This window comes from Theobroma cacao, chromosome 3, assembly GCF_053813885.1.
Source record: "Theobroma cacao isolate CCN51 chromosome 3, ASM5381388v1, whole genome shotgun sequence".
Lineage (NCBI taxonomy): Eukaryota > Viridiplantae > Streptophyta > Magnoliopsida > Malvales > Malvaceae > Theobroma > Theobroma cacao.
In genome coordinates, this window is record NC_142641.1 from 34,421,222 (window position 1) to 34,442,101 (window position 20,880).

General features: G+C 35.5%; 3 protein-coding genes across 7 annotated transcripts; 1 reads left to right on the forward strand and 2 right to left on the reverse strand.

Moving 5' to 3' along the window:
* Nucleotides 1–2,362: 2,362 nt before the first annotated feature.
* Nucleotides 2,363–3,204, forward strand: LOC108661329 (zinc finger BED domain-containing protein RICESLEEPER 2-like). The gene is made up of 2 exons (XM_088804611.1): nucleotides 2,363–3,053; nucleotides 3,149–3,204. Exons 1-2 carry the CDS (start codon nucleotides 2,363–2,365, stop codon nucleotides 3,202–3,204), a joined length of 747 nt encoding a protein of 248 aa, XP_088660737.1.
* Nucleotides 3,205–4,362: 1,158 nt separating this feature from the next.
* On the reverse strand, nucleotides 4,363–7,854 carry ASPGA1 (N-terminal nucleophile aminohydrolases (Ntn hydrolases) superfamily protein). The gene is made up of 4 exons (XM_007037582.3): nucleotides 7,419–7,854; nucleotides 6,040–6,273; nucleotides 5,461–5,547; nucleotides 4,363–5,096 (listed from the first exon to the last, which is right to left on the reverse strand). Exons 1-4 carry the CDS (start codon nucleotides 7,578–7,580, stop codon nucleotides 4,617–4,619), a joined length of 963 nt encoding a protein of 320 aa, XP_007037644.1. The 5' UTR covers nucleotides 7,581–7,854; the 3' UTR covers nucleotides 4,363–4,616.
* Nucleotides 7,855–9,357: 1,503 nt separating this feature from the next.
* On the reverse strand, nucleotides 9,358–19,762 carry LOC18604891 (UBQ, helicase-c and DEAD-like helicase domain-containing protein). 5 transcript variants are annotated; one of them, XM_007037583.3, is made up of 27 exons: nucleotides 19,537–19,762; nucleotides 18,772–19,446; nucleotides 18,308–18,419; nucleotides 18,104–18,201; nucleotides 17,274–17,432; nucleotides 16,779–16,847; nucleotides 16,419–16,541; nucleotides 16,190–16,339; nucleotides 15,976–16,107; nucleotides 15,786–15,865; nucleotides 15,521–15,615; nucleotides 15,375–15,442; nucleotides 14,847–14,948; nucleotides 14,697–14,755; nucleotides 14,480–14,587; nucleotides 14,298–14,373; nucleotides 13,634–13,770; nucleotides 13,390–13,549; nucleotides 13,112–13,291; nucleotides 12,910–13,026; nucleotides 12,147–12,302; nucleotides 11,544–11,711; nucleotides 10,874–10,983; nucleotides 10,556–10,679; nucleotides 9,972–10,067; nucleotides 9,830–9,892; nucleotides 9,358–9,751 (listed from the first exon to the last, which is right to left on the reverse strand). In XM_007037583.3, the coding sequence occupies exons 1-27, from the start codon at nucleotides 19,681–19,683 to the stop codon at nucleotides 9,689–9,691; spliced, it is 3,627 nt and encodes a 1,208-aa protein (XP_007037645.3). In that variant the 5' UTR covers nucleotides 19,684–19,762; the 3' UTR covers nucleotides 9,358–9,688. The 5 variants fall into 5 exon arrangements, 3 of the variants coding, with proteins under 3 accessions (XP_007037645.3, XP_017973752.2, XP_088661068.1); XM_018118263.2 differs by having other exon boundaries at nucleotides 16,779–16,850; XR_016025494.1 differs by having other exon boundaries at nucleotides 9,677–9,751; nucleotides 9,972–10,090; nucleotides 16,779–16,850.
* Nucleotides 19,763–20,880: the final 1,118 nt, after the last annotated feature.

Below are 20,880 nucleotides of genomic sequence, written 5' to 3' on the forward strand. Positions count from 1 at the left end.
AATGAAGGTCATACTGCAAGAAATAGTAACTTAAGCTATGTAGCTTTGATTAGGACTGTGCAGCGGTCGGTTGCAACCGAGCAACCGACCGCAACCGTGGATTTTTGTAATCGACGATTGCAATAGCAACAGTCGGTCATGCCGATCGACCTCGTCGGTCGATCTGCTCGGCCCTCGGGGGGGACTCCTTCCCCCCCAAGCCAACTAAATAACCGGGCATTGACTGCCTTGGTTTCCATTGAAGGTGAAAGCACCAAAATACCCCTCTAAAATACCCCTCATTAAACACTTTCTCTTCTGCCCCCCATAAGGGTAAAAGTGTAAAACCCCCTTCAAAAGACCCTAAACCTGTAAACCAGCAATCAACTTCTACAGACCTAACAAACCAGCAGCTGTTCGGCCTTTCCCCCGACAGCCCCCTATTTTCTTCGTTCCCTTTTCGCTTCATACAGCCAGCAACCGTCTCATACAGCAATAGGTGCTTCTCAGTTGCTATCAATTGTGTTTCTCAATCAAAATTGCTGTAATTGCAAGGTAAACAATAGTTTTTATTTTTTAAGTTATTTTGTGAAAATAAGCAGAGAAAGAAAGTTTGAGAGAAAATATGTTAGAGATTATGAGTATAGGGTGGTTGTTTTTTGCTTGTAAAAATTATGTTTGTTCCATTAAGCTTGCTGTTTGGAATCGTGCTTCCTTGAGTGTTGTTTGTTGTACACTGCAGAACCTCTCTTTGACAAGTAAATGAAAGAATTAAAATCTGGCAACTGGTAGTTGAAGACTTGAAATGCATGTGTTTCACAGGGTTGGCAACTTAGAATTATTATTTGAATTTTTAATTAAAATGATTGGCAATATGTTAGAATTAAATATTAAAATTAATATTTGGGTATTATTTTTTTTTTTGTAGATGTCAACTAATGAGGAAACAAATTTCGCAATTAATGAGACACCAACACCAACACCAACACCATCAACATCTACACCTCATGTTATTGCTAGTTCTACTAATCCTAACAAAACGTGTGAAGTTGTAAGCAAGGTGCTGAAGCAAATGGAGCCGTCTCAATCTACATTGATTATGTGGGATCACTTCACCAAATTTGTTGATAAGAAAGGTAATAAGAAAGCTAAATGTTCTCATTGTGGTAAAGAATTGTGTGCTGATACAAAAAAGAATGGAACATCTTCTTTGAAAAATCATATTAAAGTTTGTCCTAAGTTGAAATTGGTGCGTGATAGTGAGGAGAAAAGGCATATGGAATTAGTTTTTGCTTCGGGAGGGGATGGGTTGGATAGTTGGAACTTTGATCAAGAGGCAGTTAGGAGGAGTTTAGCTGAGATGATTATTTTAGATGAATTGCCTTTTAAGTTTGTGGAAAATAATGGATATAGGAGACACATAAACGAAGCATGTCTTAGATTTCGTATACTTTCATGATGGACTGTTGCTAGGGATTGCTATAAGATTTATACTAATGAAAAAACTCGAATGAAAAGATTGTTAAGATCATGTCCTGGTAGAATATGTCTCACCACTGACACATGGACTTCGATTCAAAGAATTAATTATATGTGTCTAACTGCCCATTTTATTGATAATGATTGGAAGTTGCAAAAAAGAATTTTGAATTTTTGTCCGATCACTAGTCACAAAGGTGAGGCCATGGGTAAGGCAATTAGTAAATGTTTGGGGTATTGAGAGATCCAAAAAAATTTTTCTATCACTGTTGATAATGCTAGTTCAAATGATGTTGTAGTAGGGCATTTGAAGAAATAATATAATGTTGCTGGAACTAGTATTTTAAGTGGTAGATTTTTTCATGTGAGATGCATTGCTCATATTATGAATCTTGTGGTCTCTGATGGATTGAAGGATATGAATACCTCAATTGCTTGTGTTAAAGGGGCAGTGAGATATATTAGACAATCCCCTGCTAGATTAGTCAAGTTTAAGGAGTGTACTATTAGTGCAGGAGTTGAGAGCAAGTATTTATTGTATTTAGATGTGAGTACTAGATGGAATTATACTTTTTTGATGTTGGATACAGCTTGGAAATTTCAGAGGGCGTTTGCATCATTTTAATTATGTGATAATGGCTACATACCTGAGCTCATAAGGTCAGGAGATGGGGTGCCCGATGACAAAGATTGGGCAAATGTTAGGAGGATTTCTCGTTTTTTGAGAGAGTTTTATGATTTGACTTTGAATGTTTCATGCACATCTTACATAACTGCTAATGCTTTTTTGGATTCCATTTCTGATGTGTATACGACTTTGATTGAATGGCAAAATGGTGATGATGTTGATTTACAGTCTATGGCAATTAGGATGAAAGAGAAATATGACAAGTATTAGGGCAATATGGAGAAAATGAATTTGGTGTTATTTATTGCTGCTATACTTGATCCGAGGAAAAAGCTTTCTTATGTTGAATTCACTTTGCTAGACATGTATCCTCCAACTCAAGCTTCAATGATGTTTTCTTTGCTAACACAAACAATGGATGAGTTGTTTCGTTATTATAGAAATATGTTACAACCTTCAACTTGTGATGTTGGTGAAAGTGGTCAACAGTGTCTAACGTCCATGGGTCAAGGCATCAGTGGTGGTTGTAATGATAATGTTGTTTCAACTTTGATTGGCAAGGACACAAAACGAACTAAAAAAAGATCGGATAGGTTCAAAAAGCACCGGTTAAACACTGGATCAAAAGAACTGAAAACGGAATTGGAGAAATATTTATCTGAGCCTATGGATGATGAGGGTTTCGATGATGATGAGTTTGATGTTCTCATGTGGTGGAAACTTAATCAGTTTAGGTTTCCTATACTTGCCGCTATTGCTCGTTATGTTTTGGCTGTTCCCCTATCAACAGTTACTTCGGAATCTGCTTTTAGTACCGGTGGACGTGTGCTTGATGCATATAGGAGTTCTTTGACTCCTAAGGTTGTGCAAGCACTTATTTGTGCTCAAGATTGGTTACGTGGAAAGGCACGTGGTGATCTGGATTTGATTGAAGATGATCTGGATGAGCTTGATAAACTTGATTTTGGTAACTATTTTATTTCTTTTTATAGTTTTATTTATAATTTAATTTATTTGATTTGTCAAAAATTAATTTACCATATTTGTTATTTTATTTTTTAGAGTTGGCTACTATTGCGTTGGAGACAATAGCTGAGTCTGAGCCTGAGTCAAATTAACATTTTCAGGTAATGTTATCATTCGGTATTATGCAATATTTATATGTTATTTATAATTCATTTAGGTTGTCTTACTACAAAAATTTACACTAATTATATATTTTCTTTTAATCTTTTTAGGAGCATGTTCAGCAAAATCATTAAAATTTGAAGTTGGAGCCTTGGAGATTCATATTTTGAAATTTAGTAATTTATGTCATTAAGCTTTAAGTTGTAGAACTCTTCTTTGTTTATTTATTGTATGAAGATTAATGTTAATTTCTTTGAGATCATATTTAATTATAGAACTTTTTAAACTAATGTTTATTTATTCTATAAAGATTAATGTTAATTTATTGCATGAAGATTAATATTATTAATCATTTGAAAAATAAATAAATAGGTCCAAAAGAAGACTTAAAAAAACTCTTTGTAACAAAATATATACAAAAGGCTTATGTCAAACAAAAAAAAAAGGATCAAATTATTTAACTATAACAAAAGTAGAAATCTTTGTGATTTATATAAAAAAAATATCATTGTTTTAAAATTTGATTTGCCTTATTTTAGAAAGTGACAATATTCTATCCTTGAATTACTACTAGTACTCATGGAAAAATAAGTTAAATCTATGGATCTTTTATGGTCCATATAAACCTTCACAGTCCAAGTCAATTTCATGAAACTTTCACAACCCAAACCCAAATCAAATTAAGCCCACAATCTAAAAAACGGAATCGTAACCGACCGATCCGTCTATCTTAAAAATCGATCGAAACCGATTTTGGAGGGGGGTGCGGTTCAGTCAATTAACTTGATAAAATTTTTTTGTCGATTTTACGTAAAATCAGCCGAAATCGAACCGAAACCGACTTTGCTCACTCTTAGTTTTGATCATTGGAGCAATTTAGCGGTGAATAAACCAGCATCAACCATCAGTCAAAATATCCTGCTTTCTTCAGGAAAGTTGGAGAATTGCAAGAATCATTTGTCAGATGAAATGACACTGATTAAACCGGATCGCATAGGGCGGGCAATTAATGGGGCAGAGTTTATCTCTGTTTGCTGTCCCTAAGGTATAGCTTTACATGCCTTGCATTATAATGTGATCAAACATGTTCCTCTCAGAGAATAACAAACCGTCAAATAAAGCTGTTATCAAGTATACTCCCAAAATGATTTTCATTCTGAGATTAAGAAATGAATTATTATTTCAGAAAATGGGAACTTAATTTAATTGTTTGCAAACATATCATTATTCGTTCGGAAGAAATTTTATAATATTAGCATTCAAGGCTAGAAAAGCAATTACATGATCAACATTTCATGCCACCAAATGACAACAACAACTACATGAACCGCTCCATGTTTCAGAGCGATCTTCCAGCCTTTTAAGGCAAAAAAGTTGCAAATAGCTAATACTCATCAATTGCCTACTTTGATGGAGAATCCCATATGGCAATTTCTGAATGTCCATCTTCAGTAGCACATGCACGAAACATGCCCGTGGTGTTGAAGGGCATGGTGACTTCTCCAGTGGAAGAGACAGCAACCAACCCAACATTGCCTGGTGGAACTTGCTCTACAACGTAAGCAGCAGCTTCCTTGAGGGAAACACCTTTGAATTCCATAACAGCAGCAACATCCCTTGCAACAGTACCACGGATTATGGCTTCGCCTTTGCCTGTAGCAGAAACCGCACAGAGATGGTTTGCATAAGTCCCGGCACCTATGATTGGTGTGTCCCCAATTCTACCCACCATTTTGTTCACTAGTCCACCAGTAGATGTTGCAGAGGCCAAATTCCCTTCATTATCAACAGCTACACATCCAACAGTGCCTATTTGGCTGTCACCATCAACACTTGCATCATCTTTCTTCACCTCCTTTTGAATTGGTTGTGTGTAATCAATCTGCAGATTCAAAGAAGACCAACAACCCAAACCTTTAAGATACTTCATCTGTTAAAAATCAGACTTTGGGCAAGAAAAGTTGAATGATGGGGAAAGGACTACCAGGACATGATACGGGTAGAAAATTACTCTGCTTTTTCTAGTAAAAAAGTCTAATGCCCTACTTTTAAAAGTTATATTTTCTAAATATGGTAAAAGAAATAGACAGTTTTGGTGGTAGCCCAAAAGGATCTGTAATAGCAAAGGCCAATTAATGGTAGTAGAACACACTGCAAGGATGATTGAGGTAATGCAATTTAACGCACAAAGACTATTCACAAAAAAAATTCAGTCATATAGATGGGTGGGGAATATAAGAAAATACCTGAACTCTATTAGCTTCTTGTGCCTGCTTAAGCCTCTCAATGTTTTCTGGAGTGATAAAATAGCTCGGATCAACAGTCTCAAGACCCTGATCAATGTAAAAGAAAACAGACATATCAAATGCTGGTCATAAACATTTAGTAGTCATTCCAAGGGATAAGCACCATATATTGAGTTTGATGTAACAACAGCTGAACAAGAGAGCATCATTGTGAGCTCAAATGACACGTTTACCTCCACTCAAATTGGAAAAGATAACAAAGGAAAAAAAATCAACATAGTTGATGAACTTGGTTGTGAATCAAGCTTGTAAAGGGGTGGCTACAAGACGAAGAATAAAACTGACTTATACGGAGCATATGTTGCCAACATCCGACAAATTAGAGCCATAAATTCTAACATTTTAAAATCCTTATTTGATTACTTCAATGTACAATGAAAAAAATACTAAAGGCAAGCAACAAGGAACTAAAGAAATTAATATTCAGATTTTGAGGAAATTTAAGAACAGAACAGAGAGACCTTCAGCCACATGGATGTTAAAAGAGCATTAGCAAATCAAAGTATGCTTGTCACTTACTTGTTCCCTTGCAAAGGCCTCAGCCCCATCAAATGCCAGATAAATATGAGGGGTCTTGTCCATGACCTTGCGTGCAAGGGATATTGCATTAACAACAGTGCTGAGGCCCGAAACAGCTCCACATTTCTTTGTCTTGCCATCCATGATGCAAGCTTCCATCTCAACTGTGCCAGAGGTGGTTAGAACAGATCCCTTGCCCGCATTGAAATGTGGATGGTTTTCCAGTTCACGGACCTATATATGTGGCAAAAATCAACAGTAGCATATAACAAAAAGAACATAAATCCAGAAAATTTTAAATTCTACAACAAACAGAAATTTTCTTTTTGTCTATTCAGATAAACATCAAAGAGATATTTAGGTGTCTGAATGTAACAAACAGCAAACACATAGCAGCAGCATTGAGATTTTAATTTGTACCCAAGAAACTGCCAAAGATTTAAAGCAGTAAGAAGTTAAAAAGAGAAGAAAAATCCATTTCAAGTTGACAAAAAATTAACCTATTGAAATCTAGTACCTCTGCTTTCTGTGCACTACACTAAGCATAAAAGAGAAAGTCATAAGTCATGACGCACATTCCTCAAAAAGGGATTGTTCCAATACCAAGCCAAGTGAAATCTAACCATGCAAAGCCCAATTCAGTTTCCTCGTCATAATCTAAACCTTTTACAAATAAGTCTATACATCATAAAAAGCTCAGACAATAACTGAGGGAATAGTAGGTTAATTTTGGTTGTTACTCTTGCTATTTGCTCTCTTGCTTCCTAAACAGTTGTGACAAAGCAAAAAGAAAATAAAAAAAAAAAAAAAGAAAGCAAAACCATAATTTACTGAAAATGAACAAATGACTAAAATATAATGAATCTAACATAATTGTTTTGCATAAAACATAAGACCATTTATTTTGTTCCCGGAAAGAAAATTAAACTTTTACCTTACTAATTCTTGGAAAATATAATTTGCTCTTTTATCAAGACCTTTTTACTTTTTGTCTCTGAAAATAGAAAAACAAGTAACAAAACAAACAAACATTATAATACCTTTGTTAACCACTTAACTATTTAACATTCTCCCTGAAGTAAAGCCACTAATCTTAAAGGTACATCAATCATATTTGTTTCACAGTTGCAGAATTTCACAATTGAATGCCCCTCAAATTACCACAACTGTTTGATAAAAAAAAATGGCTAAGTAGAATCAGAGAATCCAATTATTTCTCAATCTAATTGTATACCCCAGCCACAGGTCATTTTGGAATCTCCATTGGCACCAACACCACATCACAAAAAAGTAAGAAGCTCTACTTATGTTGGCGTAAACCCAGAACACAGATGCAGTCAATGAACAAAAATACTTGATATAGTAATATAAGCATATACCACTAGTTCAACAACGTCCAAGGGGTGCTTATGGGCTTTGAGAGCGGCGATGCCAACGTCAAGGCAGTGGCGGAGGCCGGCCTCACGAGGGAGGCGGCGGTCAGGGGGCAGAGAAAGTGGGATGTCGCCAGCGCCTCCATGAAGAGCTATTGCCCACCCCATTTGTGCCTCTCCCTCTTTTCTGTTTCTTCAAGTGTTTTTAGTCTAGAACCTACTCCCTCTGACCCCCTCCCCTCTAGATCCTATTGGCTTTGCTCTCTTTGTTTTCCTCTTCTGGTAGTAGTTACATTTCAGACGTGAGAGACTCTACTTTAATTATAGTTTGAACTACTAGCAAACAAAAAAGAAAGAAAGAAAGAAAGGGTGCGTCACTTAGGAGATTCCCGCTCACTCTTGTTTCTAATTGGTCACGAGTTGAACCAAATTCCACACTGAAATGAGTAGCAGCACAGAGACTAGACTATATTTGCGAACAGAATTTTCTTGTATCCCGCCTCCTCATAAAGAGACAAAGTGAGCAAAGATTGTATAAAATGTGTACTTCACCCACCAAAAGCATCAACGAGAAATCATTTTCATTTACATTGTTTTAACAAGAAATAGAGGAGTAGTAGTAGTAGCAGTAAAATATTCTTCCCATAAAAATATATCTGTTCAAAAGTGCCTTTAAGGTTCCAATGGCATAGGACAGGAAATCCTGAAAATTGGAACAAAAGCCTGTAAAAGTATTTGATTGATTTGGGATCAGATTCTCTCATTTTAAACGCCAAACAAAACCAGTCCGTTCTCTCCTCTTTTCAGGAACTCGAAGTTGGCACATATGCGCAGGTGGTTGGAACGTGGAGCTTGGAGTTGGAGTTCTGTTATATTTGTCGGGACCTCAAATGTCACGTGGCCTATCACCTGCATTTGAGCTTCGGTGCTCATAATATGTCCTAATAATAGGTTGGAGGCCTGCATGGGCCAAATAACTTGGTTGTTCATTTTGATTTTTTTCACGGGCCGAAGCTTTTTACTCTTGACATTCGCCAACCCCAAGCTTTTTACTCTTTAGATACTCCAACCCAACCCTGCCAAGTCTGCTTCCTCTTTAATGCCAACAATTTTCCGTTATCACCATTCTCTGAAATCTAATCTAGTACTAAATATCGAAGCGCCTCGAGGTGGGATTTTTTTTTAGACTGCTGACAATTAAGGTAATTTGGTTACAAAGTTTTTGTATCCAGATCTCAATCCATCAACAATGTTAGGATTCTTCAGGGTTTATTAGCTTACCGCAGCCTTTAACTGAGCTGGATTAAACTATGAAAACCAAGCTCTGTCCGCCTGTCATATATCATTAATCCAATTCAATCCAAGTCCAGCTTTCATGCAAGCTTAGAAAATACAGGTTTAAGCTGGGCACGCGATCAATTTGCCAATTTCAAGCTGGACGCAGATTTCGATGTGCTTTATATGTATGCATATTCATATGTGCAAGCTTAGCAAATACAGGTTTCAGGTGAGCACGCGATAAATTTGCCAATTTCAAGCCAGACGCAGATTTCGATGTGTGTGTAAATATATATATATATATATATATATATATTATTAAAAACTCAACTAAGTTTGATACTTCTAATAAATCCTACTGAATCTTCGCACTATAATGGTAATGTTTTTAGATAATATAGTTTTATGTATAAAACTTATATTCTATAGATTCACCAGCTTTCAAATCAGAGTTCAGATTGATCAATTAAACGAACCTTATTAAACTTAGCTTTGTTTAATTAGCTAACAATTCAACATAACTGTTCAAATATATATATATAAAACTCTAAAGCAAGCATGAATCAAACCTCTATCGAGCAAACTGTAAGCAGCTTGGCTCTTATATACCACTCACCAGTAACTGCCTACGAAATAGTACGAAACAAATTAACTGATGACGTAGAAATGAACTGCAAGGTCTTGCTTGAATCTTTTGGATTTCTAAATATAATTAACCCCAGATCTATGCAAGCAAGTTGAGGAAAGAAGCTTAAAACATATAGTATATACATAAACATTGTCATAATCAGTGGCATAGCACATCACGATCATGTAAAACATCTGGTGTACAAGAAATCAATTCTGATGATGTTGGTCAAGCCTACCTGGTAGTTTCTGGGATACTGGGGGTTCAAGGATGAAGGAGATCTAACAGGCTACAGGAACCAAGAAACGTAATTCAACATAAAAAATCAGCCCTCCATGATTACATATGATGTTGAATTGTTTTTCTATCCTCAACAACTCGGTGTGGAATCAGGGTGTCCTTCAAAATATAATTTTTCAGCATCCAAAACACCCTGAACAAACAAGAATTTTGTAGTCACTATCATAAAGCAGCAGGTAGTTAATTAAATCCATGGGTTTGAAGGTAGAACCTTTATAATCATGATGGCTGCGTCCTTGTTTATGAGCTCATTATACTCATGACAAGCCAGATTCTGAAATAGACAAGACCTATAAATTACTACAGTGGCGAGACAGAAAGTAAACAACTAGGTTCTGAGAATTAACACAAACCTGAACACAATTTGGGCAACCTGAGTCTGAGGAGCAGTGGCAACAAGTTAGAAGTTCCAAAGCAGAACACAAAAGCTCTGTGAAATATGGTTGGATCTGTTACACATTCGGATGTTTCCCTGTTAGAAATTGCCTAAAACTCAAAATTTTATCTCCATAATAATCCAACTGGTTATAAGCTTGCATACAAACTTTCCATTCCGTCAAAAACATATAATTGCTTAATCCCATTGCTGAGCCATCATTTACTGGTCTACAATAATGAAGTTTGAAATTGCCTCTAACATAAAAGAGCATATATCATTAATGTGAAATTTTATGATGGCTATTCAACCTAAATATAATTCACAATAGGTGAAGAGACTCTTAATATATTTAAGTTACTAGGTTACTCCAGATATGGACAACATGGGATTGATCTTTTATCAGCACTTTAAAAATTCAAAGCTTTTTCAGACTTTCAAAAATAAAACTAGTTCAATTAAAATATCACGAATTCAACAAGCCTCAAAGTCTTTAAACATAGATCCAGACCCTTTTTCAGTAGGACTGTGAAGCAAGAATTAAGAGCTACAAGTACTTACCTGTTTTGAGACACCAGTCCCTCCAGGATGCTGATCATATAATAGAATTCTCTCAGGAAAGAAGCGGGTATCATGAGGATTTGGACACTCTGGGGCCAAGTCAGATAAATTGCATCTGATATACCTATATGTCAGGGCATTATAAAAGGCGTCAGACACAGAACCACCCATGATAATAAGATAAAAGATTAAATAGAGTACCAATGTCTAATGTTTGTTGGTAAAAAAGCCTCAAAAAGGTAAAAAGACTTTTCTGACCTCAACATGTTTACATGTAAGACTTCTATATTGAAAAGATCCTACATGTAAAATACTTACAATGGCACTACATGTAAAACCGCATGACAGGCAGCATGCAGACCTGCACAGAACGAGTACTTCTTCTCTACTACTGTTTTTATGGACTGTGGAACACTAATCCAAACTGCCTGCATGCATGTGAATCAAGATGAATAAGACATGCTCGTAACCACATACATTATACATATGGCACATCAAGGGATAATGACTTAAAATGATTGTCAAACAACAATTGAAAAAAAAAGCCCCTGAACAATGTCCATTGATGCAACTAAGCCCCTGTTCTTTCATTGTACCCAAACAAGTCCTTATCCTTTGATTTGTACTCACACAAGCCCTTAACCATAACGGATAGTTAACAGCCATCCAACCCAATGCCAGGTGGCATTTTCTGTCCAGGTGACTTGATGACATGGCTACGTAGCCCATTCCACATTAGCTGCCACATGGTCATGTCAGCTGCCAGGTGGCTGTCATAGGCCACATGGACAGAATACCAATTGGCATTAAGCTTGACGATTGTTAATTTTCCTTTAGAATTAAGGGTTTGTGTGCTACAAATCAAAAGATAAGGGCTTGTTTGAGTATAATAAAAGAATAAGGGCTTAGTTGCATAAATAGATATAGTTCAGGGGCTTTTTTAGTACTTAAGTCAATAAAAAATGGTTAATAATGCTCCTAATAGAACCTGAGATTCATATGAATATCTAGGCAGCCAAAGATCAACCGTGTCTAAGATTTGGTTGCTTCCTTTGCGAATTCGGCGGAAGCCAAACCATGTAGTTGTTACACTGCAAGTATTTGCCTGAGCTGTCGTTCTTGGGAGCTGGTCCTTTGAGATCCTGGCTGGATAGGCCTGAGGAAAAGCAGGACGAATAGCCGGTGAAGCTTTCAACATTCCAATTTCCAACAGGAGCCATGTTGAAAAGGTAATAAAGAGTGCATGCGATATCCTCAAGCAAATTATGCAGTTTCAATTCATTTCAACTGAACATCACACATGAAACACATTATGTACCTTCAATCATTAAAGATTGACTTTCATTGCTTTTTAGTCTATTTCAATGTTAGTCAAACCAGGTTATAAAGTTCTATCACCAATCCTACACTTGGTCATACAGCTATTTTCAAATTTCCATAACTTAGTGGCAAAGAAGAGTAGGCTTTAACACCAAATTCAGCCATCTTACAAAAGGCAAGTGTAAACATATCAATAAAGTTGATAAAAAGAAAGACATAAGCTCCGAATCAGCTAATTTCCATGTAACATATATTTAATAGCCTGACTTACAATTTTACCACCAATAATATGTATGTCTGTATAATCACGAGTCTTTGTGTAATAGTCCAGAGCAGCTTTTTCGCAATAAGCAATTTTTCTTGACAAATCTAAATCCTTCACCAGATAGGTCCTCCCTTGGTGCATGTAAACAGCACCTTCATATACCTGTGCCATATGAACAATTTATAAAAGAAACCCAAAAAATACCAAAAAAAAAAAAGAAAAAGGGAGAGAGAAAAAGAAAGAAAGAGAATACAGAACATACATGCAGAGGTAATGAGTAACAACTAATAATCTATTATAAAAGTAAACCACGCCAGTCTCTAACAATTAAGTTCTAAACAATAAGCAGAAGAGGGGGAAAACGAAGAAGTGATACGGCAAAAATTGGAAGAGAAAAATAGACAGTGAATAGAGGAAGAAAACGAAGAGTGGAAACGCAAATCAGAGGGAAAAGGGGAGAAACAGAGAAATCTAGGGAGAGGAAGGAAATGAGGCAAAAGAGAGGGACAATTTTGACAATTTCTTTAACAACAATTCTCAATAGCTAAATTCAACATCAACATAAATTACTGAAGACTGAAAATAAAGTAAGTATGCATAACCAACTTCCTACCCAAGCACCAGGTAAATAAGTCTAATTCATTGAAATAACCTAAACACCTTAAAACATATGTAAATTACAATTGAGACTTAAAATATATACATAATTAATAAACTAAATATCTTAATCCTTTAATTTGTGATCTTGTCGTGCATCAAGAAGTTACACCTGAAAGAAAGCCCTGCTTTCCTCAATCTCTTCAAGGGTTTCATTCAGTTGTGTATCTATGACTACGTATCTCTCTGCCTCTATTGCTCGTATACTGATTGAACGTGAAGGCATTTTCTGAAAGAAAAAATATAAGGAAGTATTTAATTCTTAGGAAGTGAGAAGCAAATAAGCTATCCAACCTAAACAGTTAAATTGTTACCTCGTGCCCAATGTAACTCCATATTTTAGCCAAAGGATCACTTGAATGATCGGAAATTAAGTATCCTCTACTTTTAAGAGCAGTTATGGCACTGTTCAGACCAGACCCAAAATATTTCTCATCATAAAGCAAACTCAACGGGTGTTCAAGAGCTGCACAAACCAGATGCTGTTCAAGCACCTGAATGAATAGAGCATCTAAGCACAGATTAGCCAATTTGCTAGAACCTATCAGATAAAGTGATATAGAGGATATCTCCATCATAGAAAACCTAATACCTGCTGGTTTTGAGTGTCAATATGACAACATTCAATTGGACTCCTGAACAATTTCTCAGGGAATTTCATAAAGTACTGATCAAGAGGTCCTTCAAATGCAACATAAACAGCAAGAGATGGCCTTTCTCTTCTGCCAGACCTACCAGCCTGTTGCCATAGGCTATATTCAGAAGAGAAACCCCTCAATTAGAAATTATGAAAATAACACTCATACAGACAGCAGGATGACGAATTTGCACCATACCTTGCAATACTACCAGGAAAACCTAAATGCAGAGTTACATCAATGTGTCCAACATCAATTCCCAATTCAAGTGCATTTGTTGCAGCGATACCACAAAGCTTTCCACCAAAAAAATCACTCTCTATTTTCCTCCGGTCCTGCTCTACGGTCAACAAATATTAAAATATAAAAAATCATGTGTTAAAAGTAGGTTTTGCACATGATTAACTCGTGTTTTCAAACAAAAGGCCCAAAATGTAAACATCCAGTGGTGGCAATACTCCATTAGGCTATTAAGAATGCTAAATGAATGAAAATATCAAAATGAAACGCATTTAATTGGAACAATTAATACAGAAGTGTGCACTAAAAGAACAATTCAGAAAACTAGGAAAACTGTTTAAATAAATTAATAAACTTTCACCAATCTTTAAGGAACCAACAAGGACAAGACTTGAGTAGGATAATAATCTTAGCCTTTAGACAAGAAACCATGTCGCACATCCAAACCAAGACTTCATAATGGTAGGTCATGTTAGACATCCATCATTAAGAAGGTTGAAGGGGTGGAAAAATTTAGGAAACACAAAACAGAATTCACCGAGGCAAGAGGTTGTAACTTAGGCATGTCACTAATACCATAACCAAAATTTATTGACAGTAAATGACAACAAAAACAACTGACCTCAGCAACATAGCCAGCACGATAGGCACTTATGGAATTGACAAGGTGGGGAGCTGTCTCTTCAAGAATTTCGCGCCTAATACAATAATAGATATTCGATATAGTTATACACTGTTTTCTTCCCTAGTATAAATGCTTGAAGAACGACTAGTACAGGCCAGAAATCATGATGTCAGACATACGTATAACATAAAACAAGCTCACAAAGTTTACGAGATCTACAAAAAGCAATACAACGAAGTCCATGCTGAACCATTTCCGCAAAAAGGTATGAAACCTCTGAAATTGGGCTGAAGAGCAAGAAAGATAAAGATAGTTATGATATGCCAAATGCATAACAACTTAGGACCCCCAAATATCATTGTTTTCAATGAAGAGGAAAGATTATTCTCATCATACCTCAAACTCTTATCTGAAGCATTTCTAGCATCTATGTCATGGTCACTTTTATCCAGCTCCTGTAAGCTAACAGTGTCAGTAGGTATATCATATAAGCTGCTCAAGCACTAGCTCAATGGAAAAGACAACAATATTTACAAAAACACCCACAGTTCTCAGACATAGAGCAGGATTCCAGAGAACAAAAAGCTTTTCAGAAGAAGGACTTCCATCATTTTCAATCAGCTCTAATGTTGACAGATTTGCAAGTTCCTGAAGCATCACAAAAATTATGTTCAAATCCAAAAAAAAACAACTATAAAGGTAACCTACTATAGCAATCCAATGGAATAAATTAAAACACTTGGGAGAGCTACTATAAACCTCAAATCTAAGTGCCAAAATGTGCAAATAGTTAAAATTTTCAATATCCTGAAAATTCAGGCCAGACTATGAGGCAAGCTACATACAAACAAATCCAACAATCTGGCAAAGTAACTCAACTGGAAAATAGTCACCCTTCAATTATGGTGGTTCTTTTTCTGAAAAAGCGGGAAAATAGATATCTGGGAAAGAAGTAGAGGTGGGATGGAGGTCTGAAGCACCACCAGAATACAAAAGTAGAGACACCATCATGACAGAATACACACAGTAATAGAAGCAAAAGCAAATTAAGAGATTACTCAATAGAAATCTTACCATACAGTGCTCGCGAGGATTGGCAGAAGTTGCCGTGGAGAAAACAAAAGAAGGATCGCTGCCATACACTATAGAACCCACCTCACCGAGTCAGGAAAAAACAAAAGGATATGATAATAGGAATTTTCCTAAATCTTACTTAGTACCATGAGAGCAAAGCCTGCAAAGTCTTCTTAGTATAAGGGCAGTATGGCATCCAAAAGCTCCCTTATAAGTATGAGCTTCATCGACCACTACAAAACTTTAAAATAAGAAGATAGAAAGAACTTTGGTGATCACAACCACAAATGATGAATAGGAATATCACAAACAAGGGCCACAACTTGAATCAAACATTGACTAAAAACAAATAACCAAAGTGAACTAGTCCATAACTAGTAAAAGTAAAGATTGTGTTCTGATGAATCTCACCTAAGATTTGATAGTATTCGACTAAATTGTCTATGTAATGGAAGGATTGACATGTGTAACATATCAGGATTTGTGATCAACTGCAAGCACAATGACGGGGATTTCAGATAAAAGATGGCTAGATAGCCAACTGGGATGGGGAATGGGAAAGCCTATACATTTGTTACAGCTAACACTTTCAATAAAATACCAGTCTAGCATTGTCTCGAAGCCATGTCCTTTCCTTCTGAGAAGTGTCACCATCATATACCCCAATATTTATGCTACAATCATATCCATTTATTATAGCTAGCAAAGCTCTTAGTTGATCTTGAGCTAAGGCCTGCATCAGAGAACAATTTGTCTAGTAGAGATACTGCTCATGCACAATGATCATAAAATCAAAATGCCTAACTGCAACAAACCTTTGTGGGAAACAAGTAAAGTGCACATGATGACAAATTATGGGACAATGCCTCCAACACTGGCAGATTATAGCACACAGATTTCCCACTAGATGTCATTGTTGCTACAACAACATTCTTCCCAGAAAGGGAAGCCATTATTGACTCTGCCTGTACAGACAACGAGGGTTCAAACACATGCAAGATCTATTGACTTTAAAAAGATAGAAGTAGAGGAAAGCATCCATACCTGGTGGCTGTACAATTTATTAATTCCAATACTTTGAAGGGCAGATTTTGTATTGTCCGAGAGTTCTTTAGGGATCTCCACATAGGAAGCTTTTCTAGCACCAATATTTTCAACATGAACCATCTGCATCAGTCATACATCGAGTAAAGTGTTAGGAAAATTATTTCAAATAAGATATGCTAAAATGCTAGCATGTTAGGGCCATTAGGTAGTGATGGCATAAGACATGTGCATGATTCCACAGGAGTTTCTGAGAAAATAAATTCAGTATGTTTTTACAGCAGCTTTCCAACTAGTTCCTACAAAATTCAATAGGAGTAAATTTTCTTTCCTAGAACCCAAACTAAGTGTAGAAAAAACCTGTCTATCCAATCCAATGCTCTTTCTGAGATGCTCAACCATTTCTGCTGGTAGCAATTGACTTGTATCCTGCTGAGTGAACAAGGTGTTACAATGATATAGGCCCCTTTGACTTCAAAAGCTGTCTTATAACATTAATAACAAAAAGGTTAAGGAAAGAGCCCACATAGTGAATTCTAAATATGGCCTTCTTTCTTAGCATAAAAGATTTTAAAATCCCTAACAAATAATAACCTCTAATGCTTATATAACATATGAGCTAAAGAAACTATGATAGTCAAACAGCATCAATAGAGAAATTATCATATGTAATTTAAGTATTTGGCATACCATTTAACTCCAATATGGCATAGAAATACTATTCCAATAAGTTTAAGGGGAAAATATCTAATGTCTCTTTTTTTTCCTTCTTTTCCTGTATTTATCTTATGCAATGATAAGATTATATCTTCAAAAAGCACCTTAACCATTTACTAAGTAAGATTATACACATACATGACATCGTCTTTTGACTGAATGAGAATTTGAAGCAGAGGACCAGCTTCTCCTCGCCCGTTTTGTTTCATTTCTTTCTGAAACCTTATCACCTTCCTTCCAAAATATGAGCAAATCCTCTAAGGAAAAAGATGTCAGATTCTCATATTTCTGTTTAGACTGCACAAAAGAAAATATAATTATTCAGCAATTCATAATAGAAAAAAGAGTTAAATGCCTACAACTGGCAGCATGCCATAAGGAAAAAAAAACCATCATGCAGGGGTGGTCAAGAAAATGAATTTAGGCCAACCAATAATATGAAACTTCTTCAAGACTATCCCTGAGGAAAATAATGATATTTTCCCATTGAATATGTAAAATGAAAATTGTAGAACTTGTTCCAGTATACCAGTTATGATCTTGAAGCACATAATTTTTGCAAATGATTCATAACTTTTCAATAATAAAATCCAGTGGTTGAAAAAATAACATATACACATATATAAGCTTCCCTTGGCCCAAAATAGAAAATCATGTCATTCATATTATCTGTTCTTTGGGAGCAGCTGACAAAAATCTGAGCCTGGATGGATCAGACTCAGCTCTTGGTTTGGGTTAAGTTGTGAGTTATAATAGGGACGGAAGATAATTTGGAAACGTTTGACAATAGAAACGACAACACTGACTGCCCACAGAAAGTGAGGAGAGGGCAAAAGAGCTCATGAAATCACTCCAATAAACAAGTCCTTGTAGAGTTCGAACATCCTAAGAATCAATAGAATCTTGATGTAAAAAAATGTATGCATGCTGTGAAGAAACAATGCAGGATTGGAAGCAGGTAGTTCTACCATTAACAACTTGATAGTCTCCCACAAGCTAGTTTTGAATGAACTTTCCCATTTCTTCATTATGCTAAAGATCTTTGAAAGAGACATGCGACTTTTACCTGTGAAGAGGAAAGTTGAACCAGTTCAAAAAATTATACTTGCTTGGAAGCTTATCTAAAATTAACTAAAAAAAGTGGAAGGAAATGTATATATCCTCAATAATACCAGCTCTGAGTTTGTTGTCAACTTTGTCTCCCTCCTTTGTTGAAGTCAGGGTGATAACAAGTGCATCACCAAAATTTTTAGGCTCCATATCATTATTTACAAAACATACCACCTGAGTAGGCACAATCAAACACTTCACTCAAGCAGATGAAACAGAGAATCTATAAGAGCACTAATTGACAGGTGAAGAACTAAAACTGCTTCTAGAACATTGTCCTAGAAAGTTAAGGGACAACAGATGAATCAAAGGAATTCAATATGGTGAAGTAACGCTATAATTTTCAGCAATCTAACCATCTAGAGAAACCTAAGTGGAAAGGACTTGTGATATAAAAGCAAATATAATGAATATTGCAGTATGCGTTATATCACAAGTCACTAACATACAATGCTCAGAGATAGGCTTATTATCAGCTAGAAACTTAAGCAGGAGGTGTTTATTAGTATCACAGAAAGTAACAAACCTTGGGACAAAGAACAGAAAGACACTCTATGTCCTCCATACAAACGCCAAGCCCAAATTTCCTTAAACGCTCCAGCACTTCCTTCAAACAAGCTGAAGTCATTCTCTCCGTTCGCAGCTGAAGAAACGCGGACAAAATGCTTAAGAAAGCAAACGCCTCCACGATTTTCTTCAACCAAACAGGACACAAACACGAAGCCTGTTCATCACGACTCCGAATTTTGGCCTCACTTAACAACATACATTTCCCTGAATAAGGACTTGACAAACAATTTACCGACCGCAAAACCTCAACAAACATCTCACAATTCTTTTTCTCAAACAAATCCCCATCAGACGTCCGCAATACATTCCATAAAAAGTCATAAGCACGCCCCTCTTTTTTCTCATCCCTATCAATTGTCACTCCTTCTTTTCGTTTACTCTTAAAATAAACATTATTATTATTACTATTATCTTCACAAAAATTTCCTGATTCGTCCCGTAAAGATGAGAATTCTTGCATCATATCAGAGTAAGTAGAATCTGCAAAGCTTGTGGCAGTGCTTGCATTGTTGGAAAAACTAGGGTTTTCAATTCGAGGCTTGTCTTTCTTTGTAAATGGAATCAAAACAAAGAATTCACCGGACTGAATCGAGAGACTGCTCACTTTGCTTCGCAAGTTCAACTTAGTACCCTGAAACAAAACAATTTGGAGGAAAAACATTAAATTAATGTGTTGTGAGAATAAGAAATGTTTGAAATGTTCTATTTTGTTGCTTTTTACCTTGAAAAAAAGGTGGAAATTGGGAGAAGAAGAGGCGGGAGGGAAAGAGAGTTTCAATAGAAGCTTGAGATCGTTAATTGTTTTTTCTGGCGATGTGGTTATGACGGTGGATTCATTGCTCAGTGTTCGGACTTGGATTTCCGTCATTAGTTTCTATTTCTCTCTTTCAAACTTCCAATTTTCATCATCTGGAACAGTTGGGAAAGTAAAGGGGTTATGATTTTCGGGACTTGCGACAATTTTATTTGTAAAGATGTATATACAGGGCGGGGCAGGCGCCCTGGCGGGGATTCTGTTTATTTTGACAAATTTTGCATTTAGTCCCTCCACTATAAGAAAATGCTGGATTTAATCCATGTATTACAATTTTATATAAATTAAGTTCTTCTTCTTTAAAAATTTGTTAATTTCAACTCAATTGCTAACACCGTTACAATTTTAACATTAATTAGGCTAATGTGCTGCTTAGTGGAACTTTTCACCCTTTTTATGCTAAATTTATAAACCTAAATTCAAAACTCAACCTTCATTTGCTTCTCTTCTTTCTTATAGTATAAGGATTAAATTCAAAATTTGACCTTTAATTTTTGTGTTATCTTTTCTTTTTTTGGCTTGCAATGCCAAAAGACCAAGAGTGTCATTAGGTAAAATTCAATTGATATGGTGCGACACTCAATTTCAAACATCGAAAGCTATGGGCTTCAAATGACATTCCCGTAGTTCTTTTTTTTTTTTTTTTGAAAAATCAACTAGTTGTTGATAAGATTCAATAAAATAAAAAATATATGTAACATCATTTTCTTTATTTTTATTACAATATTGTATTAAGTGATCCTTAAAATACATTCAGTTTGATTAGATTATAATTGATTGATTAAAAACTGTGTAATTTTATATTAGTATATAAATTCTTAAAAATGTTTTAAAAATAAATGTAGACATCTAATTTTGTTCGAGATCATTTAATGTGAATTTCAAGGATAATTCAAATTAAGTGATCGTTGATAATTAGTCTAATTTTGTGAATTACCATGAACTTTGTGATTGGATTGTCAATGACTAAACAGAATCATGAAAACTTCTAATTATTATAAGCTTAGAAATACATCACAAATCAAGAAAATTTAAGCAGTGATTGGTATCAAGGAAATAGGAGAATATTCTTGTAATGTATCCAATTAAATTATAATCAACGAATATAATGTGATTACAATTCAAAACCAATGCAATTAGATTGCATTGTACTTTATAATGTTGTTTAAAAATATATTTACCCTTCCACTTCAAATAAAATATTAACTATTATCTTTTAAAAAAATTAAAATAAAATATATAATATAAAAA